Source organism: Dermacentor albipictus, chromosome 1 (assembly GCF_038994185.2).
Source record: "Dermacentor albipictus isolate Rhodes 1998 colony chromosome 1, USDA_Dalb.pri_finalv2, whole genome shotgun sequence".
Taxonomy (NCBI): Eukaryota; Metazoa; Arthropoda; class Arachnida; order Ixodida; family Ixodidae; genus Dermacentor; species Dermacentor albipictus.
Genome location: NC_091821.1, coordinates 164,936,416 through 164,964,251, shown reverse-complemented (window position 1 = coordinate 164,964,251; position 27,836 = coordinate 164,936,416). Strand labels below are relative to the sequence as shown.

The 27,836-nt window shown below is 43.6% G+C and overlaps 1 protein-coding gene and 1 long non-coding RNA gene across 4 annotated transcripts; one reads left to right on the top strand and one right to left on the bottom strand.

Annotated features, from left to right (window-relative positions):
• The first annotated feature begins 1,630 nt into the window (after positions 1–1,630).
• Positions 1,631–8,712, top strand: LOC139051767 (uncharacterized). Its single transcript, XR_011509541.1, has 3 exons — positions 1,631–1,664; positions 4,480–4,558; positions 7,845–8,712. It is a non-coding gene; the product is annotated as an uncharacterized lncRNA (long non-coding RNA).
• On the bottom strand, positions 4,560–27,836 carry LOC135911423 (uncharacterized). Of its 3 annotated transcripts, none has more exons than XM_065443713.1 (3): positions 26,592–27,831; positions 16,803–16,923; positions 4,560–6,949 (listed from the first exon to the last, which is right to left on the bottom strand). In XM_065443713.1, exons 1-3 carry the CDS (start codon positions 27,696–27,698, stop codon positions 6,762–6,764), a joined length of 1,416 nt encoding a protein of 471 aa, XP_065299785.1. In that variant the 5' UTR covers positions 27,699–27,831; the 3' UTR covers positions 4,560–6,761. The 3 variants fall into 3 exon arrangements, with proteins under 3 accessions (XP_065299785.1, XP_065299790.1, XP_065299798.1); XM_065443718.1 differs by lacking the exon at positions 4,560–6,949 and adding an exon at positions 7,411–7,763 and having other exon boundaries at positions 26,592–27,836; XM_065443726.1 differs by lacking the exon at positions 4,560–6,949 and adding an exon at positions 8,852–9,006 and having other exon boundaries at positions 26,592–27,834.

Sequence of the window (27,836 nt, the reverse complement as noted above, 5' to 3'; positions counted from 1 at the left end):
CGAGCCACAGTGCGCTTAGCCAGTTTCTAGCCAGTGGACTCGTGGCAGGACGCTACAGTGGCTGCAGTATCTACGCTACATAGAAGACGGCAGCTACGTGCAACTGTAGTGCGTATGCGTAGCATTTGCTGTGTGCACGGAAGGGCTTGTAGCACACTGGCTGTGTCCTTCACCAGCATGACCAATAGATAGTAGCCACATCCAACTTGTGAATTTTTGAAGCGCTATCAATTAGTCTGCCAAGGCGTCGAACTAGGAGCGGCCAGGAGTGAGCACGCGCTGGCAAGTGTGCGTGTGGTCTGACCTTAAGTTTTGCATGGTTCAAGGCCAGTCGAGCGTTCAGAACTAGTCAAAATTAGCGAGACCCACTGGCTACAACACCAATAAGCTGTGTGGCCAAAGTAATTCCTACACAGGCAGTCGAGGTCGAGCACGAGCAGGCGATAGTCAGCTTCTTCCAGAAGTACGTAATTATCGAAATTCGAAAGCAGATTTTTGCCGACTTCAGCCTGTTTATTAAACTTTGTCAATAAATATACACAGTAACAGTACGAATAAGTAGACCGATCCAAACAACCTTCTACACTAACATCAGCTAATAGTCAATAGCAGCCATGTATGGGAATCCGCTCTGTTACGAAATAAAACGCCCAGAAGAGAATGAGGAGCAGGCTTCTGTTGAAAAGAGCATTTGGGAGAAAGGCGACTTCGTGCTCTGCTTGCGAGCTCCACGTATGATAGCAAAACTTGGCTGAGATGTTCACGGCAGTGTACGCTATCCACAGACTACGTTTTTTCATCAAGCTCCAAGAGTGGTCCCGGACCCCTTTAAAGTGGGTTTGGTAACAGAAGCAAACCAAATGCGAGTTGGTGGTGCAATGAGGTGAGCTTCCCTCCCTGTAGGAGAGGCTCTCTCCCATATCCTCAACCAGTGTTCACAAGCACTATTGTGCCCCTGCCTTTTTCCATAGCAGAGCCGAAGGTACAGTGTACTTGAATATAAGGGTAGTGGGCTCAGCGGTGCCAGGCACGTGAAACCGTCGATGTCAACTTGGAAATGGAGCTATACATTGAAATCGATGGTGTGACACCTGGTGTGCCACAAGAAAAGCACATTGATACACATTCAAAGAAGAGCAGTGTACTGTTGAGGTCAATGTAGTTAGTGTCCATGACAGTATTCGCAGCCTTTCCGTTTGTGCTTCGACGCCACGGTACTCATTGTGTGCATGTTTGCGGTCTCTCTTCTTTGCACGAGTAGCAATACACATTTTCCCTGTGGCACACCGGGCGTCGCACCATCAATTTCAGTGTATAGCTTCGTTTCCAAGTTTGCATCGGCAGCTTCACCTCTTCCTGTTGCCGCTGTGTGCAGTGAGCACACTACCCCTTATATTCTAGTACACTGTACCGAGGGCCTATGTGACCTAGTCGTGACACCCCGCCTCTTCCATTCTTCTTCCCTTCCTTCCTTTTCCATTCCTTCCTTTTCCATTCTTTCCTTCCCTTTTTGCAGGGCAGAGCACTTTCAGTGGATGTCCTGCATTTCAGAGGCACACACTAGTTCACAGTGCTGCTCGCTATCTGCGTGCTACAGGCAGTGTGTGATGCAGAGGCAACACCACTGATGTTTCTAATGGCAGGAAAAGAGACTTTTCCAGAAGGTTGGTAGGCTTTCGTTCAGCCATTATTGCAGCATGTGGTGTATCCTTTGCAGACAACTGTAGCACGATTTATGCCCTAACTGCATTGTGACACTGCACACCAAAATTATCACGTTTCCTAGGAACAACTTGTGCAGCTAAAAAATCATAACTTTGTTGATGGCTATGGAGATTTCCATTAAAGGAACAAAAAGATAATTCTATACTTGATTTGTTTTCGAAAATTTGTGTCCAGGTTACCGACACCATATCCCACACATCTTGCATACATCAAGTGCTTGATTCTTCAAAAATCCCGCTTTAAAAGGGTCCATTTGGAATTCCTGTGATCTTGATGTACTAAGGAGCCAGTCATGATCAAGTGCTGGTAATATTACACTAGGTGCACCTACAGCCATACATCACCTTTAGCTTGGCTCTGCTGCATTAAGTTTGTTTAGCTAGCTAGCATTGCCAAAAATTGAGGTGGTAGACCTGCGCATGAAGCACTTGGCACTTCCCATGGCAAGTCTTTCCCAAGTTCACACAGGAAGGAAGCTAACTTCAAAGATGGTGTGTTTCTACATGGCAAGGATAGTGGCTGTGCACATGCCTCTCTGCCATGGCTCGCTAGACTTTTAGCGTGCCCAGTATTCCAGTAAATGCAAGCGGACTGGGCGTTTTACCGGATGGGCAGAGGCGCAAACAAGAACGGCCTAAGAACATCCTGCACATTGCAGCCACCTGGTGGTGCCGAGTTCAACCAGACAAACTTGTTAAATAGACAACCAGTAGTCATCAAAAAGAAAGTGAGAGAAACATACAGTGAATTGAATGCAAAGAATCGAAGCAAAAGAAGACCATAGAGATTCACAAGAATGGGAAGAAAGGAATTGGAAGGGAAAATCTGTACGATAAAAAGGGCATTGCTCTGCTATTTGAGGCTCAAGCTTAGTTGCCCAAGGACAAAAACATATTTGCAACAAATATTCAGAACAGGGTGAAGCATGCGTATGCTGTAACAAAAACCCAGAGACCACTCAGCACATTCTAATAAAATGCTAAGGTATTCACCCAGTGTGACCCGTAGGTAACGTACACCTTCCATAAGCGCTTGGATTTAAAGTGGACAGAAGCATCAACAGGTCAGCAGTAGAGATAAGCAAGAGACCTTTGGAGCATTAGTGGGAAAGAAAGGGAAGAGGGTGACATGACTGGATCTGTTACAAGCATAGGCACAAGGTGGATGGAGAAGTTACGAGGCCAAATTTCAGGGAAAAAGAACGTAGCGGAAGATAATGAATCTCCATTATTGAGCACACTTTCTTAGGCACACAACAGCCTCTTAATGTGTGTAACAATTTAAGTATGTTATATAAAAAATTCTATGTGGTTCTCATGCAAACACGCATAACTTGAATTTGCCTCATTGCAACAAAATTTTTGGCAGAAGATAGGTGAGCCTTTAAACTGTGCAAGAACCAAAACTAATCAGATCAAGTTAATTCTCGGAAAACAAAGATTAAATAACCAAAAATATGCTCTTCCAACTGACACGCCTTGCTATAAAAGCAAGCCATATCAAAACTTGTCACACAATTTTACTTGTGGTTCATAGCGCACACAATAATGTGAGAAATAGGTGTGCAAAGCATTACTAAAAAAGCTATGCTTGCTTGGGTATGAAAGAATTGCAGAAAAACTTAAATTTGTTTTTCTTTGGACGGTGACCATTTGTCACCACCCCATTTCGAAGGGGATGCCAAAAAATCATCACAGTTAATATTGCAGTAACCAAGTGTATTTTACTGCTGATGGAAATTTTTGGCAGCAACGCAATTGCACCGCTGCTGAATATTTACACCAGCGGCAAAGCAGAATACTGTTACTGCAATATTAGCTCTGATTGAGCTCTGTTACCAGGGGGCTGCACTGTGCAGGCCGTTCAAGCCCCTGCTCATCCGATAAAATGCCCAGTCTGCTTGCGTTTACCCATATACCGGATACTAATACTCTACTACATATGGCTTCAAATTCGCCTCCCGATGGGAGGATACACCAGGTGCCATCTAGACTCCAGAATGTATCACAGTGGACTGTACTGAAAGAAGCACAGGCCAAGTTTCACATTAAGCTATTGATCAGCATGCTTTGATAACTCATTTAAAAACTGCTGTATTCTTTCAGTGCTTGAAGAACCAGATATGAATTAAGTTCTCTTTAAGAATGGAATGAAACGATTGCATTGAATTTCAGTGTGGTCAGCCAAAATAAAGTATCAGCCAACCACAGCATGCTCGTTATGGATTTGTGTGCACTGTAGTTCACAGTGATCTTTTTCTGCATTTCTTAAGTCCAAGCTCTGGACACTACAAAAATGATGCACGAGTGACCTATGTGAGGTCTCAATCGTACGAAGTGACAGATAATGAAACCTTAATGAATATTTGGTGTTCGACCTGAAGCTGCAAGAGGGAAATACTTGCACAGAAAAACAATACACAACCCCCCCCCCCTCGCTCCCCCGCCCCCAATGAAGAATCTACAGCCAATTCTAAAGTATATCTTACTGAAGAGCCTAGATCAGCAAAATTGATTATCAGGCCACACAAAGCTGTTTTCATACACATACTGTGTTTAAAGGCATGTGGCATGCAACCATGTTTGAAATTATTCAATTCTTAACACCAATCAACTTTGGTTGCGAATGTGTTAAATGCATCTTCTACATGCTAGACTGCCAGCTACAATGCAAATTTGAACCTATTGATGCTAAGAATCGGTGGAGGGCTACACAATGAAGTGCTATAATGTTAACCACCATTCTCTCGTGCAGGCTGGATAAACTACTACTGCAATGAGCTTCTAATACTTAGCAGCTTGACAAGAAGCAAACACGTGACTATGAAATCAAGGTAACACTGCAGTGACATCAAAATGCCATTTATTCATCCTGAAAACATTTGTGCCAAAAGTTTGCCATAAAAAGGTAGCAGTTGTATTGCAGAACAATGTCTCCACAGCAACAAACATTCACAATTGCCCCTCTGCAGAAAGAGTTAGTACGAAGTGGGTATTTAAAATACTTAAAGCAATCTTTGGCAGTCGATGTAGCATGGAACCATGGATAACTGAAGGCCACACACCACAACATGGCTGTGCACATTCCTTATACTCAATATTACTGCACTCTGAATATTAGCCCGGTTCACCCAGTCAAAAATATTATGTATACCAAAGCTATCGGGGCTAGAAAAAAGTGCTGATATCTTAGCAGTCAAACTGTCTCCTGTGATGTATAAACTGCTGAACAAAATGCAAGCAAATGATTTATAGGTAATGCCAAAAAGCACTAAATGCACTTTCTTACCTGCTACTTTTCAAGGAATGTGCCTGAAGGATTGTCACCAGCAAACTAGATTAAAAAAAAGTGAACCAGCACACTGCAGCCACTAGGTTACTGAAATGTATTTGCATAACAAAATGCTGTCATTTCATATGTGAACTCGGCAACAGCAATCAAAAACTTTTTTCTGGTCTGTCCTGGTGTAACATAAGCAAAAGACCTGCACAGTGAGAACATCAGATGGCAATGTATCACAAAATACTGCACGCCTTAAGCACAAGAAAGAGACCTAGTTTGAGATTAGTAGTTGCAGCAGATGCTGCTTTCGATAACATCTGGTAAAATGCCTGCCATCATAATTTTTTTTAATGAACAGAACTCTTATCGACAAACAATTAGCAAAAGATGAGATTCATCAGTTAAAATTCAATACCCATAACATTTTCTACATTACCTCAAACCCATACACAATGTTACCAATCATTCTGTTTTGACCACAACCTAAAGTTCAGCAATCTTCAATGCAAGCAGCTCACCATTTTTGATCACTTGCTATGCTTCACCAATGCAGGCATGTCCATCAACTGAACATCGAAGGATTGCTTATGGCTGGAAAAATTTACTATGAAGTGCAGCATATGCTACTCAGTGACATTATACCCTATTAAGTTACAGTAACTGTAGTTAACTTGTTTCAGGCATTATTGCATACTAGTATCCCCTTCGCATCCTCATAGCAGTGTGAAGTGGGCACAAAGCAACCTTAGGAATCAGCGACATGGAATGAAATGAAGTTAAACTTTTAGCATTAGCTTCACAGCTTCTGCTGACAAAACTGTTTCTAAATAAATAGCCAGTACTGTCAACATGGGAAATAGCAGACAAGACCTGAGCACAAGTGTACATGGTACCCATGCCCTTTACACCACAGCAGACAAACACCTAAGAGTTGACGGCACATGCTGTACACATTATCCACCAGACACTTTCTCACAATTAGTGTTTTTCAGATCTATTGCAACATTATCAAAGACCCAGTTGTGTAAAAACCAACACCCACCAAGTTTTCCTCTTCTGCACAGAATCAAACATCTCACTTGAACACAGGAACTTTACTGTGCTAAGTTTTGGCAGCATTGGAACATTGCACATTATAACAGTAACATTGAGCTACTTACCATTAAAAAAAAAAAACGATGCTAGCTGAACCCCATGATCAGTTAAATCAAACTGACCATAAAGTTAAACTGGCTTCACAGGACAGGAAACATGCACATGGACTTTGCAGTGTGTCACTCCCACAAAAAATTAACATTTGCACTGTAATACCACCATATTACAAGCAACAACTTGCAACAGCCATTGATCACTGGAGTTCGACAAGTTCATAAACAACACTGTGTAAACTTTCCTTGACTACAAAAATGTCTACAAAAGTAAAAATGGTGAAACGCAAGAAGTTTACTAAAGAAAAGAAAGTATATGGAAGGCTGAAGATAGCAAACCACAGCTGGTGGTCTATTAAGATTCTTGAGTATAGCCAATGGGAAGATGCCCTGCAAACGGTAAGCACTCAAGTAAATAATAAAAAAGAGAGCGATAAAGTAAACACTGTGATCATTGCAGCAAGGTGGCTGCACAGATACTGCGTCACACACTGCGAGATTCTCAACAGATCGAGAGGCCCCTGCTGTTAGTGAGTCAGCAGAGGCAACCCGCAAGTCATGAAGGACGCGCAAACAGAAGCCGCACTGACTAGGGGGGCCAAAGCCTCAAAAGAGCAAGTCCGAACTGGTAGTAGACAAAGACCAGGCTGTGGCAGGAGCAGCTGGAGTCTCCTCAGGCTCTGGGGCTGCAGGGGGCTCAGGAGCAGGCAAGGGCCGGCTCGGCCGGCACAGGCCCAGCTGGAAGCCCTCACCACTGCTCAATGCACTTGGCGTGTAGCTTCCCAGGGAGCCTCCTGCAAGGGCATGCATGGCCACTAAGCAAAGCACCATCAGTACTCCCTTTAGCAGTTCAATGTTAACCAGATGCAGCTAGACTGCTTTGTAACAATACAGACAAACATTGTTCATGAATGAGGCGACATACAGGAGAAAGTGTAAAGTTCATTATTTCAGCGTTCTGTACCTGGTCTTGACATGAACTGTTTTGCTGTTTTCTTAGACACACATATACAATATTTATTTGCGTAAGAATGAGCAGCAGCACTCGGTGTCCTATTTTAGTGGGGCAGCTCGCACACTTGCACATCTGTTAAAGCACTTCAAATGAATTTATAGTATAATTCCATTTGGCCTTATGAGTAGCTAACAGCCACTTGCCACTAACGACAAATTAGCATATGCATGTCTGGCTGTCAATAATCCTTGTAGTCTAGCAAGCACTTCACTGACTTGCTGTCTCGGTTGGTTTCTGGTGTCCCACGGTTGCACTTGGGATATGAGCAGAGTTCAGAGTTTCTGGTTTCCAATTTCTGAATTTTTAGCTTGTATGCCTTCCGACTAGCAGATGAGAAAAAGAAACAATGGTCGCTCGCCGCAATCACTGTGGGGACTCGACGTATTGCAACGCGTTTGCTTGAGCGCAACCTCTTCGGAAGGTCTTGTCTCGCTGGTGTATGATACCGAGAAGTATGCGTGTGCTTCACTGTGGACCAAGCTTCTCGCGTTTTCTTCGATATTCCTTTGGTAGCCACATTAGGTGCCCAAAGTGGGCATTCGATTGTGGCCAACATGCTTTCCTTTGAGTTTCTTCATTTCGGTGACCCCACCCTACAAAAAAAAAAAAAAACAATGTTGCGGCACAGCGAATTGTTGCATGGTGAAAGTATGATTTTGTTACTTCTTTTGCAGAAAGTAATGGGCCACGGGACACTTCAGTTGCCAGATATTCTTATATTATTGCGATAGCACTTATATGGACACTTCAGGCGCATTCCTGCCGTTGCCCTTATGCAACGTATAGAGTCCAAGGGCGATAACATCGTAACCGCGTGCCGCATGCTGTATGTGCGAGTGAAGGGGGGAGGGTGGCATGGATGAGTCAACGATGGTGCCTCAGTCTTGTCTGCGCAAGGGAGAAAAGCGGGCTGGAAGCGCTGCCTTTCGTCGCACATGATACATCGGGGTCAGAGGAGGGAGAAGGGGCGGGCCTTAGGATTCTGTGATCTGCGAATCTGATCGTGCAACATGTTTATTTGCCTTGTTTGACGCATTATATACAGCAACTTTAAGTACATAAATTTATTGGAGACTTATACGGATATTTAAATATCTTATTGCGAGGTTTTGTGTATGCGTGCAGTTAACTTTGTTTCCAGTAACACTTTCTTTTTCCCTTTATCAAGCTGTATCTTTGCATTTGTATATTCCATTGTATCTTCGCATTTCTAATGTACGAGGGCGAGTCAAATAAAAGCAAGCCAACCAATGCTGCACAATAATGATTCTGTTCATTATCTGCGAAGCATATGAGCATAGCACACAGGCATCTCATTTACAAAAGTGACATGCAGGTGCGAGGATAAAGGTTCTTGAATGAACATGGTTGCGTGACATAATTGACACTCCAAAAGTTTAACAGCGTGGTGTCGTGAGGTTTTTCACAGTTGAAGGAGTCTCCTAAGAAGAAATTAGTCACCGGCTGCCGCGTACATTGAAGATTGAATTTTATTGGCCACTGTGAAGCATTGGAGCAAACTGTTCAAACAAGGACGTGAAAGTTTCAAATACGATACAAGACCGGGTCAAAGCCACCATGCAATCACACCCAAAGCAATTGCAAAGGTTGATAAGCTGATTAGACAAGAATGGAGGATAAGAATCAATGAACTGACAGAGCGTGCGAACATCCGTCACGGTTCGGTTCACACCATAATTTATTAACATCTCGGTTATTGGCTCTTGTATGCGCAATGGATGCCCAATATTTTGAACCACCGCCAGAAGACGGACAAGTTCGGCGCTGCCTTGACTCATCTGATCTGGTATCACAATGAGGGTGAGGACTTCTTGTCTGCAATTGTGAACAGGAACGAATCATGGCGCCACTACTACGAGCCTGAAATACGACGGCAAAGCTTACAGTGGAAACACTCAAGTTTACCAATCCCCAAAGAAAGCAAAGGCCATCATTTCCGCCAGAAAGGTGTTTATTTTTTGATCGTCAGGGCCCTTTCCTGATAGAATTTGTTAAACCTGGAGAGACCATTAATCGTTTCCGATATTGTGAAACGCCGGATGGGCTGGGTGTTGCAATCAAGAATAAACAACATGAAAAATTGACAAATGGGATCGTCTGGCTCCATGACAATGCCCGTGCCCACGTCGCTGATGTGGTCAATATAAAACTGGCAAAGTTCAAGCGGGAAATGCTGCAACATTTGCCATACAGCCCAGACCTGTCGTCTTGCGACTTCCTCATTTTGGGGCAATTGAAGAAACGGCTCAAGGGAACCAGATTCGTGTCAGACAATGATGTGAAAGAGTCAGTTACACACTTTTGGAAGCAATAACCCAAGGAATTTGATGAGACGGAATCATGTGGCTCTTTAGTCACTGGGACAAATGTCTAAATGCTCATGGAGACTACTTTATTTAAAAGTACCCCGTTTGTCATATATTCGCATTGGCTCACTTTCATTTGACTCGCCCTCGTATAATTTGCTGAACTGCTTTTTATATGTTCTCTCTGTTACGACTATAATTTCGGTGCAATTGCTCACAATACACGACCGGCTACAGCTGCTCCTGAGCAATACATTGGAACAAAGGACAGCGTCATTCAGATTTCTCGCTGGCCATTGTGTATGAACAAAAATGTAAACAAGGTTCCTGACTGACAAGGTTCCATTAAAATATTTGTTACCAACGTGTTCATATCACGGCCTTTACATTTTCATATCAGCGGCATGCACTGCTTTGCTAGTTTCGAACAGATATAGTTCTAAAGCTCACAATATTTACTTATTAAATAGATGAAAAACATGGAAGCATTGATATCAGTTATTTCAGACAATTTTTGGGACATACGAGTATTCTTCTATTTAAAAAATGCATATTTTACTTGTCTTGAGAGTGCGTAGCGTTCAAGAATTCGTTTGCAGCATCTTTCATGATGGCAATGCAGTTATAATTCATGTATTTGATCCCTTGAGAAATTTTATAAGGAGGAGGCCAAGCTGCAATGTGAGCCCCCACTCCCCCTGAACGAAATTCCTAGCTACGCCACTGGCGGCATGCACCGCTTTACTGGTTTCGAACTGATGTAGTTCTAAAGTTGTGTAATATTTTCTTTACTTATTAAATAGACATATCCTACAAATAGCATATCCTACATTAGGCGTAATTCTTTTAGGTGTAGTACTAAGATGGAATGTGAAGCTTTTTTTTTGGCGCGATGAACAGCTATTAATCCAGCAATCATGATATGAACCTCAATGCTTCGGACTGCAATAATCGCACTTTTCTTTACGATGATTAGCCTAGGCTTCAATTCCGAAGAGCGCGAAAAGCTCAGAGACATTACTGGAAAAAAAAAATTGAAGCCACCCTACCCTGTTATGGGGTTTAACATCAAAGCAAAGCTCGCATGCTATAGACACCCTGGGGGGCTCCAGATTAATTTCCACCGCCTGGAGTTCTTTAATGTACACCCACAGCATGACAAGAATTTTCGCATTCGGCCCCCATCAGAATGTGGCTGCAGTGGCATGGAATCGTGCTCAATGGCACACCAGTCACTGGACCACTGTGGCAGGTGGGTCCCACAATATTGATGGCCCAATGGTAAACACAGCTGGTGATCACATGGTACTGTCAGTACAGTGTTTTATTCCACTTTAATTTGTCTTAATTATTCATACATTCTTTAAATCAACATTTTCCCCTATTCATTTCTTAGCTTCATTGTCTGTTGACATTTATGGTTACTAAATATTGAGCCTCACAGTTCCTCTTGTGCCATTTTTCCACAGACCATATTCTTTCTGTTAGTGTACACGGTCGTCCACTTCCAATTTGAACACGGCTCCGGGCGGCCGGCAAGGCCGGCGCTCCGCGTTGTGCTGCTCGTGGGCGCCGGGGTAACTAACACGCCGGCGCACTGGCAGCCACAAGCGTGGCCTCAGCCCCCAGTACACACTAGTGCAGGCGCGCTGTAGCAGACGACGTGGCTGCGGCCACGCTTGTGGCTGCCAGTGTGCCGGCGCGTTAGTTACCCCGGTGCCCACGAGCGGCGCTCCGCGGAGCGCTGGCCTCGCCGGCCGCCCGGAGCCGTGTTCAAATTGGAAGTGGACGACCGTGTACATGGCTTTTTCTTTATAACATTGGAGAAAGCATTCATCTAGCCTGAAATGACGCAGGCAGAAAGATGGAATAACAGGTTGAATGGATGACTTAGCTGCAAGAACAGTATGCACAAGTTTCCAATAGATAGCTGACATTTCTCAAGTGACCACTGGTTGCTGTAAGCACCGACTTTCAGTGGCTTAAGCACAAAAGGCAACTATGCAGATACACAAACTCAGGTGGTGAGCTAGATCCAGTTTGAGAGCAGCCATCCTGGTGGATCCATAACCAAAATACACATAATACAGTTGTGAGGGCACAAGATAATTAGTTCCTATAATTCAGCTTTGACCTTAAGATTTGCATCTTTTGAATAGACTGACAATTTGTCCTTCAAATTGTAGGCAAGTAGGCTTCCCAGAATTTTTTTCCAAGCTCAAAAGGACACTTTGTGCGAAAACACATTTTTGTCCACCCAGTCAGCCATTCTATTGGTTGCTACCTATCGTCGCTCACAAGAGTTGATGTTGCATGAGGAGTACCTGAGCTGAATATCAATTACATGAGAGCAAGTGAGGCATTGTATAATGCAACCACTTTTGTTATGAAGTTAATACAGTGGCACTCGTAATCCTGCCCTGTTGTGCAGTTTTTCTGCAAGTGTAAAAGTAGGCCTGAATTTCATTAACGTAATGATTTCCAAGAAAAGATCCTATCGTTAAAGAGTCCCTGAAATGGTTTGAACAAATTTTATAGATGCGTAGGGTACAGCTACAGTAAAACATTCGCACCCCAATTTAAGTGAAGTGTCTCGTATTAAGAGAGCTAAGACTACTACAAGTTACACCCTCCCTGGCCATGCTTTGCCTCCTGAACTCGTTCGCCGAGTGATCGGGCTAAGCTGCGCCTTCATCGACTGTCATGATGCGACGTGTCCACTTCTGGTTGTATTGGAGCCAGCGCGCAAAGCCTCTCCAACCTCTCCACTAGCGTCATGGCCATCGATCCCCAGCAAGAGCTATCCAAGCAGCGTATGTTGCAAGCGTTCTGTCGCAGCGCCGAGCACTTCTGGGAACCACAGGCAAGCTGGACATTTTTACGGATGGGCGGAGGTGCAAACTAAAGTCTCTGCATACTACTACTGCTGTGATGAAAGGGCTATAGCGTAAACAGGAGCAGCCCGAGTGGCCTGCATGGTGCAGCCACCTGTTGACGCAGAGCTTAACTCTTTCCCTACCATAGGAAAAACAGGTGTTTTCTGTAGGTTACGCCAGATTTTCTTTTCTGAAGGAACTACTGCACTTAATATTTTATGGAATACTTAAACAAAAGGCAGAGTGAACACACTTCACCCATAAAATTTTTACACTTGCTTACTGCTATATTAACTCTGCATTTGTCTGGTTGGGCTCTGTGCCACCAGGTGGCTCCACTGTGATGGCCATTCACCTTTGCACCTCCAATCGTCCGATAAAATGCGCAGTTTGCCTGCGGTTGAGTTTACCCGAATACCGGACACGCCAAAACGCTCTATTGTGGTGGTAATCCTTCGGCGTGAAGTGACAGCCACAAACGCATAGGTGCTGGCACCAATCAGATACCGACAGCCCGATGTGCTTCAGCCACTCCGCTCACACGTTGCCTTGCAGAGGGACACGATATCCCAGCTTGACATGTCCCCAATCACTAGATTTGCAGCCCACGATGTAACAAGGGCGATCCATGGTGCTTGCAAAAAAGAAAGCTCGAGAACACTGACCGCACAGCTCGCGTCAACACAGAGAACTTTGCAACACAAGCAGACAACACTTGCTGTGTGCCAGAAGTGCTTAAGTGTAGTTATAAATTGCTGTTGTGTATTCTCCGTTACTTTCTTTACAGAAACAAATTAACCAACATTCCAACTATTACAAACATTTGTTCACCATAAAGTTGGAAAAAGTATCGATGACACAGCAACCTGGGTAGCTGATCGGATAGCTCACCCAACTGACATCAATTCGGCTAACTATGTCAATTGTAAGGGGGCAGCTGTAAACTCAGGGAAGCAGCGCTGCTGCTATCAAAAGCGATGCACACTTTTAAAACCTTTGAATAAATTTCGTGCTTTATTCAGAGTGCTTAAATACATGACTTAATGATCTGAAGCACGTACCCTAACGTTAGACTGTGTGTTTGCACAAAATCGTCAAAATCTCTTCAGGATCCCTTTATTTCCACAATTTGCTGCCTGTCAAAGTGCAGTGCTTTCATGTTGTATTATGTGCCTTTGTTTAATAAAAGAAACACACATAGTGTGGCTTCTGAATAAATAATGCATGGATTTTGGAATTGCGATGAACAATATGGTTGACGGTAGAATGGCCAGGCACGAGCGATTTTATGAAATATTTTTTACCTTCTAAAAAGTTCACAATAACATCAAATCACCACACATTCAAACATTCTTCGCATACAAATTTAAGGCACCTGGCTGGTACCGTAATGGCTCGGAGGCACCTTTCCTTGCTTTAAAATTGGCAACACAATTTATTCTGCTCATCTGGACAAAAACTGCCAAACCTCTTACTAGCAGGTGCCAGAGGTATCCATATAGGGGTGCACAATGTTCAGCATTTCATAACTAGCAATCTTGTCACGAAGGCTTGCGTTCTCCAGTGGCCTACCTACAGAGTCTGCATTTTGTAGCACTTCAGTCTTTTTGTCTTCAGTCTTCCAACTGGGCTATACATGTGTAAATGATTTTCAAACAATTCCCAAAGGCAGATGAAAAGATGCACTGATTTGAAACTTTAAAAGAACACAGTATACCTTGTGTGGGTACTGAATAACCCTGTGAATGACAATATCCTGAGGCCTTTAGCGGCAAACCTGTAAGAAATATTGCAAGCACAGGCAGGAACACTTGGTTGAACCACCCTTCACTCTCACCTGAAGCTGTTTGTAAATATACCTACAAAGAATCTTCACAGACAGGAGACTACAGGCACCAAAGTGTAACTTGCCAGATATTGAATGGGCCCAGTGTAGATAGTCTGGTAAAATCCTAAGGCTCATAATTAAGTAAAGTTATAGGAAGCTATGCATTATATTTCAAAATTCCAGTGAGCCTTAGGGTTTGCTTTCCGCTGACACTGTTTTTGATGTATGTCTACTAAAACCCACATAGATCTGAAGTTTTTACTAATTCCAGAGGCTTAAAGCCATACTGTTTCTCAGAAATAGCAATACTGTTTTCTCAGCAGTGTGATTATTCTTGATATCATAGCTCTGTCTATAGGCATTTCCTCAACTCTCCAGGGCTGTGACTATGGTAGTTCCAAAAAGTCAGATAGAGAGTCTTGCAAGTAGTGCAAGCAGTGCAACTACAGACCTCTGGGCCTCTAAAAAAAGAGAACTGGTGCACATCTTCTGTCACCTTGGGTGAAGGCACCTAGTGTGCTGAAACTGGATCCTGAGGTTAGAACTGAGTGCCAAGAGGTGCTGCAAGCCATGTCTGCACCAAGTGGCCAAATGTGCCTTCCCAAGTGAAGGCCAGTCATTTTCTCACCTCCAAATATGAAACGTTTTCATTTGTCTTTCGTGTGACCCCTCTTTTTCTATTTTAAGCAAAACCATGCACATACAGGATGCCAACCTTCACAAAATTCCTTAGTTCATTTCAGCATTCACCAACTTAGCCCTTTCACCCCCCAAATCCCAGAAAAACCTAGCAAATTTCCCTAATTTTTTTGCCATTCTGATTCTCGAAATATATTGATTGGTTTCAGGTTAGAACTAAAATAAATAAAAGCTGCTCTTAAAGGCAGTGTTCCATCAATGCTGACTGTAACTAGTCTTTGGCAGTGGAAGCAGCACAACATCAGGCTGAACAAGTGCGACTCATCATTGGGGGTTAAAAGAATAATGGTCTGTTAGGTCCCGCTTGACATAGTTTAGCTTCTCTGAGCTTTGCTGCTATCCATTTCTCTACCTTTGGCATCAGGAGCAATGACAAGGGTTCAGGTAAGCAGCTTCTGTGCTTGTCTTGCTCCCAATTACAATTATTTGGTGCTTAGCAACCCTTGCTCCCTTAAACAGACACTAAGAGGAGCACTAAATCAGTTTAGACTAGTTAAGTATACTTCCAGAACTATATTTTTATTCATTTGGAAGAAAAAGGTTGATAAAGGTCAACCTTCCCTCTTTGTTTGAATTCCACACCAAAACCTCAACACTAGTACATGAGTGGGACATCACAGATTTAAATTACATTAAATTATATGGGGTTTTACGTGCCAAATGCACGATCTGTTTAGGAGGCAAGTTGTAGTGGGGGACTCCAGAAATATGGACCATCTGGGGTTCTTTACGTGCACCTACATCTAAGTACAAGGGTGTTTTCCCATTTCTCCTCCACTGAAATGCAGCCGTCCTGGCTGGGATTAGATCCCGCGACCTTGTGCTTAGCAGCCCAATACCATAGCCACTAAGCAACCATGGCGGGTGATGTCACAGATTTCAACATTTTTTTCTCGCATTTAAGCCACCTTGGCACAGAAGTTCTCAAAGCTTGTCAGATTGAGTCATTCCGTTCGAATGCAATGCAGCCCTTTATTGATACAATTAACTAGAGTCGAGGATGCACTGTCAAAATCCATGATTTCACTGCAAGCTGGTGTGGGAACTTCTGGATAGTGGCACCACCCATCTTGATTATGTGCCTTCTCTGACTTATCAAGCCTCACCTCATAGCAAGATTGACCATTTTGCCCAGTGTAGAAGTGCAATTTACTATACAGCTTTGCTTAATTTTCTTTATTAAGGCTTCCTTAATTTCCTCATCTGCCTTTGAAGAGCCCTGTACTAGGTATAACTACCTCTGGATAATTCAGCAGCCAGTGAAGCGCAAGATACAATCCAGTGTTTTGAATTCGCAATACATTGTGGTAAAGAATTTGATTCTGAAAGACAGTGTGCTCTCGATGGCGGCTCTGAGCCTCTGTTCAGGCAGCATGTTTAGCAGCAGCAGACAAAGTATTTCCACCGATAGTGTCGCTCATTGTTCAGAAAGAAAGCGTGAACACAGGAACGCGTGGCTCACGCGAACCGCATTCCTTTTAGCAGCGGTGGTGCCAGAGGTGAAGTAGTGCATGCGCAGTGGGTCCGAAGACCACGCAAGCACTTTGTTTCCATGCCTGGCCACCGCCGGCACTCCGCTTTTCTCCTCATCCTTTCACCATAACTTCCTCCACTTTCTGCCTCATGGTTCCGCTTCACCCTCCTCTCCCGCTTTTCTCCTCACACCTCTTCACTCTTGCTGCTTTTTTCCTCCCCTGCTACGCACAGTGTTTGCCCTCATATTTCGCTGTGCTCGTTCGCTCGGTTACGCAGACACTCGCTGCAGGAATGGCCGCCTAGGAGCTGCGCTCTAATTGGAAACCGGTCATTTCGTCACAAATGTATCCTTCGAAAATAAAAAATATCCAGGCTGCCCAGTTTAAGCAGAGGCCAAAACAAAGTGCCAGCAACTGAACCACTCACCACAATTCCTGCCATTAACAGCGGGTGCATCCACGTCATGACCATTCCCTCGGGGACTGTGGCATTCTTCAGAAGCATATTCAATGGTCACCAAGGCACTATCATTGAACTGTATCTTCAGCTGCAATAAATAGATTAGATGAACATTTCAACAAATGTGGTGTAATAATTATGCTATATATGAAAGGCCATAAAAGTTATTTTGCAGCTCCACTAGAGCTTCAGAAAATACATTCGAACAGTATGCATTCTGATACTCTAGTGCATGTGTACAGTACAAGTGAGCATGCGTCCATATGGCAAACAAAGAGAAGTACTTTTAATGTGCCAGCTTCAGAGTTGCCACTAATAATGGCAAAGGCCCCCAAAAGAGCACTCAAAGTGACAGGTAGGCCTTGCACTTCCTGTGCATTTTTAAGGCATGTACATGACCATTTTTCTCAGCAGCTATTGGACATATCACAATAATATTTGTATAATTTGATTTTTTTTACTTGCAACGAGCTAGAGCTTCCCAGGCATCAGGCAAACTTCATATATTCAAAGTTTTTTCTAACGCACCTACATTTTATCAATTTTCACCCTAAATGTTTGACAAATCGAGAATTGCTTGGCTGATTACAAATGTTTTACGAATAGTTCCTTTAGCCATGTGCATGCTTAAGACTAGAAAAATAACTTCGTGTTTGCAGTGCTTGAAAGAAATGAATCCTCCCCCCAACCCCCTCGAACATATAATTTTTAAAGCGAAGCTTTCTTTGCAAACCCTCCGTGCCAGAGGCTGCTTTTGCTGTCTTACAGAATAGTTCACAAATTAAAGAAAAAAAAAATTAAATTATGGGGTTTTATGTGCCAAAACCACTTTCTGATTATGAGGCACGCCGTAGTGGAGGACTCTGGAAATTTTGACCACCTGGGGTTATTTAATGTGCGCCTAAAGCTCAGTACACAGGTGTTTTCGCATTTTGCCCCCATCGAAATGCAGCCGCCATGGCCGGGATTCGATCCCGCGACCTTGTGCCCAGCAGCCCAACACTATAGCCACTGAGCAACCACGGCGGGTCACAAATAAAAAAAAAAAACAATTGAATTATGTGTCTGATAATGGGATCGAACCTTGGTCCCCCAGCACAACAACCCAATGCTCTAGCCATTTGGCCACAATCGCACATATACTTCTATCATGCCAATGCCTACTAACTCCGAGATTGCCGTGTGAGCCACATTGCTATAGCACAGGTGCACGAGAGCACATGCGTGCGCACCAGTTTCCTTTATGCCAAAGATACAGGAATGAAATGGGCAAATTTAACTCTATGAAAGCTTTACTTCACATACAGTGTCTCGGCTAACTTTAGCCAGAGTTTAAAAATATGCCGATGTACACTCTAAGACGACGCTACCGAATACATGTTGCTCACTTTTGTATGTAGTGTGTCACGCTATTTTTGTAGTTTGCTTATTTAGATAATTAGTCAAGTTTAATTAACCAACCTCTGAAGCAATGAAGTTGAGTAAAAAATTCCAATTAGAAAGTTGTAGAGCGCTTCGCAAAACGTCCGATTAGACAGTTTCTAGCTTTCTATCTATTAAGTATTACTGTTTTTCAGCTTACTGCGCATGCCCATGAAATACAAGAAAATAACATGAAATACAAAAAAAATAACATGATATTCCAGCTTACGCGCCGCGATTGCAGCGCTCCCAAATCGTCGGCGTACAAACAAACATAGCTCTAGCAGAGCGTGCTGCTGCTGAAAAGGCAATAGGGCAGTGACGCAGGCGTTGGCTGTGCGATTTACAGCAGCGATGTGCTTCCCTCGCAGCAGTTCGTGATAGCGATAAGCAGATGCAGTGGCAGCACACCCGGCTAATGCTATGTTCGTTTGTGCGTGGAACGCGTGGGAGCAGCGCAATCACGACGTGCAAGCGGGCATGTCACATGGTGTTTTTTATGCATTCTGCAGGCATCCGCAGTAAGCTGAAAAACACTAATTGGGGTCGAGGAGTTTCAGAGTCGCGATCTGTCGGAAGCACCTCCTTTGCATATTACAAGGGATCATGCGGTCACTCCTCATAGGTTTCGCTCACGGCGCTCATAAAAACACCATGCAGCAGCCCTCCTGGACGTTTATATAGGTACTCTCAAAACGAGGAAAGTTTTTGACTGTCGATATGATAATCTTGGGCAAACTTAAAGCACAGAATCGTTTACGAACGCTATCTCTTTACCGAATACGTACAGCGAAAGCCACTATGCGTGGTTGCTGCAAAGGAGTCTCCCAAACCGGCTTCTTGCCTGAAAGTTAGGCAAATGCTGAGAGTAAACTATGTGAAATATGTTTTTATAGTGGGCTGTCCGTATATAACCAAATGGAGCATAACAGAATGAAGCCTCAATGCAGCGATCGCACGGGTTCGGAGCGACCGACTGTGCATCTGTATGCATGTCCGCGCAGAATGTTTTGCTTTCGCTGTGAGTGCGCTTTCGCACCGTGCTGTGAGCTTTAGGCAGCAGCATATAAGCATTTGACAGTACACTAGCAACCATTGTTGCGCGGACGCTATCAGAACTGTTCAAAAATAATTTCGTTAGACTGACGCTTACGGCGACTGTGATGTGGCGTTGCGACGATTCAATCTTTTTGTCTCCTATATTCTTGGACATTTGCATATTATTTCTCAAGTAGCGCCGCATTGTATGCTTATCGGTCTTCTCAGTGTGAGATTTCCCCTCTGCTTCTTTTCTGTAATCCAGTGCACTCATTCATAACCCAAACATGACCATATGCCATGTCTTTCTTTAATGTGCGTCTTAATGCTCCCTTTCCGTTCCAGTGAACTTGCTAGTATCTAGCATCAAGAAGTTCATAGACCAAACCGTCCTGACATTAGCCGGGCAGCGGGCGCACGTCTCGGTGCGCATTTTCGGCTACTCACTGAACATCGCGCAGCCCCGGCGCTGTAGCAGAAATCTTGCTCGCTAGTGTGCTTGCTGCATACCCGAGTTGTAGCCGATGGCTGTCTGCAGGTTCTAAGTTTCGCATTCCAAGCTCCACGCAGCTCCTTGTCCTGCAGCTACGTGTGAACAAGGCTGACACCGGGCTCCGTTGTGTACGTTCGGCACTGCGGCCCCGAGCAGTAGCCTACCATGCTGGATGCCAAAGGCAGCCACTACCTATTATAGTAGTTTCAGATGTTGTCAAGTTGACACCCACGGCGGTAAAGCCTCACCACTTAATCAGAACCACAGCGCAAGTGGGACTTTAAACTTTCATTTTCAGCTCGCTTCGGTGCTTCCGAAGCAGCCGACGCGGCCACTGTGTAGACGTGATCCCTCGTGCCACATCATGCCGATGGTGGTGCCAGCTTTTCCAGTGGTGGAGCTCGCCGCTAATATTAAATAGATAGAAAGACAAACTGTTTATTTGGGCATTTTGCAAACCGCTCTGCAACTTTCCACTTGGAATTTTTTTTCTAGCTTCATTGCTTCAGAGGTTGGTTAATTAATCTTGACTAATTATCTAAGGAAAATACAAAAATAGTGCGACACTACATACAAAAGTGATCAACATGCATTTGGTCGCATCATCTTATAGTGCATCAGCATATTTTTAAACTCTGGCTAAAGTTGGCTGAAACACCCTGTATAGTACAAAATGTGCGTTGGATCTGCACTTTTTTTTCTTGTCATGAAATCCAAAAATTCATGCAGTAACTCACAAGCAGATTATTTACTAGTCTGCTTTCCTTTTTCTAATTGCCTGCCTAACCTTCTCAGCTTCCCTTCTACATAAAAGCAAAACTGCCTAAATTGCAGATCACCATTTCGAATTCTTGCTCAGTTGCCACACCGTGTGGTAGGTAAGAAAAAATCCAGATGCTTTCAGAATACTCGCTCAGGTATTTCTAATCAGTGCTTATGTGAAGAACCTTTTTTATTTTTCTTTCAGCAACTGTTTTGTACTAACAAAAGTTTAATGGCGACTACTTTGTCCAAAAGAAGGGTGAATGGTGTTTGTCCATAAGTTCATTGATGTTCCTGAAAACATCTAGTAAGCTCCATGTGTTATGAATGCTGCTTGGTTGTCTTCATATCATGATGTCTTTAAATGTGCAGAAAGTGGTTGAGGTGGTGACCAAATCCTGAAACCACAGACATGTATAGTAACCAGACTTGAAACTGTTCATGTACTTATAATGTGCAGCAACAAGCATTGCCAAGTACTGAGGGTTAATTACAGTATGAAGTGCATACACTTAGAAGTTATGTTAGTAGCATAAAGTATAATACCATATTTGCACAATTCTAACACGCACCTTTTTTGGATAAAGAGTGCGTTCAAATGTACATGCACGTTACAATTGTGACTAATTCTACTCAAAATAAAAAACAAAACCAATTCTTACTAACAAGAAGCTCCATGCGAGGTAGCTAGCTACACTTCCATCGAATGGACGCTTCTTTTTTTTTTCTGCCTTGATTTGCGGTCACCATCTTGCAGTTTGCTGTATGTGTGGCATTTCTAATGCATTAGAGGGAACTGACGATTTCTGTGGTTGGTAGACAGCGAAGATGAGGCATTGTCAGACTCCGATAGCGACTAGCCGCTAGGATTTGGCTGTGTGCATGTTGGCGAGTCTTTGTATGTTCCAGAAAATTGTTTCAACATGGTATGCGTCAACTCTGACTTCGTTACTTAAGAGGAAGCTTTAGCTCCGGACCAACTCCGGCGCGACCTATTCAAATACATGTAAAACGCAATGACGTTTTTCTGAGATAACCCCTGGACCGATTGTAATGAAGTTTGTTGCATTTGAGAGGGAAAGTTAAATTCTAGTGACTGTTGGAAGCGGAATTTCAATTTAGGGCTTGAATGTTGTCAAAAAGATTTTCAAATATTTAACAGTTTTGAAAAATAGAAGCACGAAGTTTACAAATTCATAGCTCTGCATCAAGAACAGATATCGCGGTTCTGTAAAAGGTATCGATTAGACCATTCAAAGCGGACAAATTCAATATGTCATCTTACATCTTACCTGTATTTGTTATGTTGTTTACAAGGGTTCTGCAAAAGCTATATTTCCATATTACTAAATTTTTTGATAATCATGTGTAACATATCAATTTTGTCCGCTTTAGATGCACTATTAGATGCAATTCACATAATTGTATTATCATTTTTCTTTGTTGAGTTAGAGTTTTAAACTTGATAGTTTCGTCTTCTGAAAATGCTCGATTTTCGCCAATTTTTAATCAGAAATTGACAACCTAACTCAAAAATTCGAAACCAACAGTCACTATATTTTAAGTTTATTCTTTAAATGCAACAAACCTCATGAAATTCGGCACAGTGGTTGCCAAGAAAAACGAATTCCCCTTTTACATGTATTTACATAGGAGCACCCGAGCTAAAGCTTCCTCTTAATTTGCATGGCAGAATCGGCACCAAGTTATTTTTTTTTATATTTCGGTGGTAATATAACTGCGTGTTACAATTGGGGGCACGGTTTAATCGTGCAAATATGGTAATCGTTGAAAAAGACCACTATAGGCCCCTCTATATTTGACTGAAAAACAACTATAATTTTACACAATTTTCGCTACAATCAACACAACTTTGCAACTAACAAGGTTATTTGTACTTCTCATGCTTTAGTGCCATGTGCTCACCAACCCTATCCAAAATTTATATGTGGCAGTTTCATGTGGTAAAACCTCAAATTTGCATACCTCCCAATTGCAATTGCTTATACGCTTACCACAGGCCACAATCCCTTGTATACAGCCTTTTCCAGTTAAAGAACAAGTTACAGAAAGTAGCTTTTTTGGTTTTAGATGAGAATGATGAACAGCAGTTATGATTTATGTCATTATGCTACTGACCACTGTACGTGATGCATAACTACATCCTAGTCCCTCACAAGAGTTCTTTGCAGGTAAGCTTCAAGTGTGGCAATACCATGTTCTATTAATAAGCCTTAAAGCAACAAAGCTTTATAAAAGTTTATGCATGTGTCCCTGGGACTGAAAGGTATAGTCTGTACTGCTGTGCAGAAAGCCATATTACACCCTGGCTATGCTTTCACATCAAGATTAAATTCAACTTTCTCAACTCTGATGTTCCTGAAAATTTCGACTGGGTGCACATTTTGACAGTAGTAATAACTTCATCCAATGTTTCCATGATGATGATGATATATAGATTATAGCACAAGGGCCAGGTATGGCCAAAGAGCCAGGATGATGAAAAAGTGAAGTCTAATGAACGGTGAAGTGTTCTCTGAAAGATATGTGTACCGAGGCTGTATGTGGGTCTATGTCTATGACAAACAATACACTTCTGTAAATGACTCCAGCTTCTGCAGGAGTCACTTTCATACCAAGAGGCTGCTGATGTTTTGGGCCACCAAAGAGCATCTACACTCAACATGGAAGGTGGAGCTGCAGTGTGGCCCTTATAGAATACTAGTTTTTGTACACGACACCTTTGAATGTGACATCTTGCAGGAATGGTATCAGCCCATTGGATTAAAATATGGCTCATAAGTGAGGAAAACAGAGATACTAAGGAATGAAATATTTTTAAATTCCTTGAAAATGTTTTCTTCTCTATGGTTTTATTTTTTGGCATTCTATAAGTATGTGGAAGACTACCTTTCACTGCACCTCCGATGCTGCCTTCTTAAGTCTAACAAGTACATAGGAGCAGAGTGTATAATCAATGGAAAGTGGAATCTAATGCTTTTTAGTGCTTCTGCTGAATAGATAAAATTTCTCTATTTGCAAGAACACAAAGCAAAAGCATCCACACTGCCCTTATTCACTTCACTTGAATTAATGTATATTAAGGCATGATCTTGTTCACCAAATACTGCTCAAATTGATTTTCTTCCAGATTTCCAACAACCACACAATATTCTCTAAAGTGCGCAGTCGGTGAATACCTGCAAGGATAAAATTAAATTGTGGTGTTTAATGTGCCAAAACTGCATAGTTAAATATGAAGGACACCATGTTGGAGGGTTCCGAATTTTGATCACCTTGAGTTCTTAACGAGTTCACAAGCAATGCAGTGATGACCTACAACCAATTTTAAAAGAAAAGAACTATAAACATTAAATCTATAAACACTGCCTCTCTTTCGGAGCAAAGGACAATGAACGAGAGGTCTACCATTGCACAATAAAATGAAGTACACAATGTGCTCCTTTTAGCAGCTGATCAAATGCTCTTCAATGAAAAAAAAAAAAACGCATGTAACCAAAAAAGTTGCAGACTATCACATTTGTATACCATGTGTGCTATGCATCCAGTGTGTTAATTAGGAACAGCTAAAAAAAAAAGCACTTTTTTTTTAAGTTATTCCAGTACAAAACAATTAGAGTAGTCTAAAATGCGAACATTTTTGTCCACAGGATTAGGGGGTTATAAAATCACAGTCATGGCAAAGAGTCTGCTAACTGAATGCAGTCACTAGAGCATTTTTAGCATCAAATTGCACATGAAAAGCTTATCAATCTTAACTTGGGGATTTTATTGTCTGCACTACTAAGTTTTGTCTGCACATTAAGGTGTTTCAGTGCTACTATGAATCAGATAATTATGTTTGGAAATAAATCAAACATATACAGTTGGACTGCATTACTATTTGACAGCTGCACTATGTTACCAGCAATGCATTTTTTTTTTCAAAAAGAAAACAGACGTTCCAAAAGTCATTACTTCAGGTTGTGAACGGTTAAGAACACATTTTATAACTGCTGTATCTCAATATAATACAAGTGTCACACTGCGCACTTGATCGCGATCAAGCCCGATACAGATAGAATTTCTCCGTCGTGATTGGCAATTTTGCACAAGTTGCATGAGGGAGCCAATCCCAGTCGAGAATTTCGATCCAGATCGGGCTTGATCGCAATCATAAGTGGTCGTGTGACACCAGTATAAGTCAAATTGCTACTGGTTTCTCATTATCACTGACAACTACATTGGCTACTACACTTTTTTGTACCACTTGTAAGTGGGTAGGAAAAAGTTAACGTAACTGTACTTGCAAATGTGGCTGGGGGATTTGAAGTTCAGACATCAGTTGACACATACAGCAGCATCATTTGAGAGACACGCATAAAAATGTAATTTAAAAAATTGAGGTCCATGCCATGGATTTAGGCGAACACTACACAATCCAATATAGATTTTTCAAATAACCTATTCAGCAACTTCTGTTGACAATATATAGTCAAATGAGCAAGTGCTGAAACTATAGTTAGCAGCTGACAGAAGAACACGAACATACTCTCTTAAACAGTCAAGGCAGTGATGCTACAAAAGTAACTGCATGGCAAGACACATGAGAATGATGCAACACATCTAACAACCAGTAAATACATTATTTGACATGTGCTGCCTGGAGACATGCATAGCACAGAGAGCAATGACAGCACAGCATTTTGTGTTAATCTATATCTGCTGACAACTTTCTGTGGCAATTAAGGGAAAGCTAGGGAGGCAAAGCATGCACAAGTGAGAGCGCTCTTGAAAAAAGTCCCGTGTTTTCATCCACATTAGTTTAAGCTGGGGAAGGGAAAACACTTGTTATTAGCAACAGTTAAGACAGAACACACCTCCAAGTGTAAAAGTTTACTTCTTTTGTGGCTTTCCCCTTCCGCGTCTGGGCAAACGCAAAACCGTTGTACATGGAAGCTGCGTTGATTCAATGTCTGTTCCGAGCAACTAAAAGCACTGTCAACGCTGCCACCTTAACACTAGTGCAGCAGCCACGCGCCCGTAGCTTTCCCTCCATTGCCACAGAAAGTTGTCTGCGAGTATAACAATCTGTATAAAAAGTGATTTCAGCTGTGTACCAAGACAGACACAGGACACAGATGTGGCCAACAATACCCATATGTTCCAGGGTCTGCCTTGTAGTTGTGTCCCTGCCAGTTTTATGAGAATATCTTGTTGTCGTGCAAATGACAAGTTGATGAAACATGCTAAGAGTATTGACACATTTGCCAACATAATGGTGAATGTTGGCATAGTGAAATACAAGAAGAGTATGGGCAGAAGTAAAAACACAGCTGCAAGGAAGACCGCATGCAAACAAGGAAATTTGGATCGAAATATTTGCAACAAATGCAGCTGAAAGTGCTTCTCATTTGCTGATGTATGTGTGGGGAATAACATGAGGCATCTTGCTGCAAGTGTTTTCCAACTAAATGGCGTGCATTTAACCAAAATTTTTTCAGTTAAAAATCAGTCACTGGCTCATTTGCTCTTTTATGAAACTAACATACAACTTAAAACACGGCCAGCACCTGTATTTCGTATATGGAATATCTACAAACGTTGGTGTGCCTGCACTCAACTACCAAAATAGTGCCCCTACACAATTGTGGCAGCTAACAGAGTGAGAGGTCATGGAACTATACTAGTGCAAATGGCAAATTTTTGGCAGAATTATGTTTCAACCAATTTTTTTATACTGCATACAATTGTAGTACACCATGCGAAGAATTTCGGCCATATTGCAATTAGTGATGCGGAGCAAGAAAATTCCAGGCACGAAAGAATTAGGGATGTTGCATCTTCCAACTCGGTGAACGCTAGGTATGCACGGGCAGTGCCTTGCTTCAAGAGTGCACAGACAGAAGTTGTGGTCAGACACCGAGGGCTCTTCCGTCTGACACTAGTGGTGCAAGCACTGCGCGAGTCGTACCAAAAGCGCCAAATGAGAAAGAGGGGTGTGCCCTGCTGTGGCCCGGAGGGGTCAGCGGCCTACCTACCTTCTTGTTCCTGGTGGTGAGCAGGGCGCCGCCGCCGACCACTACATTCTCGCCGACGAACACGATGCCCGACGGGAATGGAAGTGGCTCATCGGACGAGTCCAGCTCGTCAGAGTCCAGCGGACTGCCACAGGGTGCCCGGGTCACGGCCACGTGCGGCTTTACGTCCTTGCCCCGGAAGTCAAACACCACACTGGTGGCCGTCGGTGAAGCCTGCCGAAGCTGCGGCCACAGGGGCCCCGGCGCAGCGTCTCGACGTTCTGGACGACTAACGGTGACGGGGGCTTTCAGCGGCGGCTCATCTTCCTTTGCTGGGGGCGGCTCGTCCTGTTTTCGCAAAGGTTTGATGTTAGCTACGGGCCTGGCAGGCCGCGGCCTGGCCAAAGGCTGATTATTCTCCTTGTCAGCACGCAGGGGGGCGCGTGCACGCAACACTGGTGGCCGCCGGCGCAGCGGCCGCCGGTTGTCAACCGAGGCCTCAAAAATGCGTTTGCAGGTGCGGACAATATCCGCTCGGGGTAACTCACTGGTTGCAGTCGAACTCCGCTCGACGATGACAACGTCCTCATTGATGAGTGGATCTAACAGCGTTTCCATGCTACGAGCCCGCTGAAACGCAGGCTTGGGTGCCGACGCAGGCCGGACGCTGCATTTCGGTTCCAACAGGTTTTCCACGCTGGCGTACGCTCGCAGCGGCTGCTGCAGGCCACTGGGCTCGCGTAAGCTTAGGCTGAGAAACTTGCATCGCAGCCGGTCCACGAAGCCTGGGCCGTACTGCCACTCGTGGTCCTCCGAACTTTCCAGTTCGGCCTGGCCGCCTTTGTCTTCGCCCATGCTAGGGGGGCCACCTCCGCGGGGCGACTGCGGGCAAACCAGTCCGGCCGGAACGCGCGCCGCGTCGCCAAGGTGAACAGCCTTCTGTACGGTCCGGTCGCCACCAGAGCCGGCCGCCAGCGCCGCCCAGCTGGGGAATGCCTTGTGCATGGTGCGCTTCTTGCGGAGCAGCTCCCGCTTCCAGTCCGGCATGGCCGCTTCCTGGCGCCCGTACATTTCCGACTGCGCTTCCGTCCGGCCCCTTGCAAGGAGCAACAGCGGGCCCCCGCTCATGGCTTCCGCCCAGCGTGTTGCGGGTAGCGAGCTCCGCTGTCCACGCGCCGAGAGTCTCCTGTCGCACGCGCTTGTTGACTGTTGTCAGCCGGCCCAGAAAGAAAGCAGCTGAAGCCACCTGTCGGAATGAGTGCGCGA

Bases quoted from the DNA above. Each gene is read 5' to 3' on its own strand.
- LOC135911423 (XM_065443713.1), bottom strand. From the start codon at position 27,698: ATGAGCGGGGGCCCGCTGTTGCTCCTTGCAAGGGGCCGGACGGAAGCG. The intron at 16,924-26,591 runs GTAGGTAGGCCG...TATTTATTGCAG, and splicing joins TCACCACCAGGAACAAGAAG to CTGAAGATACAGTTCAATGA. The intron at 6,950-16,802 runs GTGAGTGGTTCA...ATGCCCTTGCAG, and splicing joins TGTTAATGGCAGGAATTGTG to GAGGCTCCCTGGGAAGCTAC.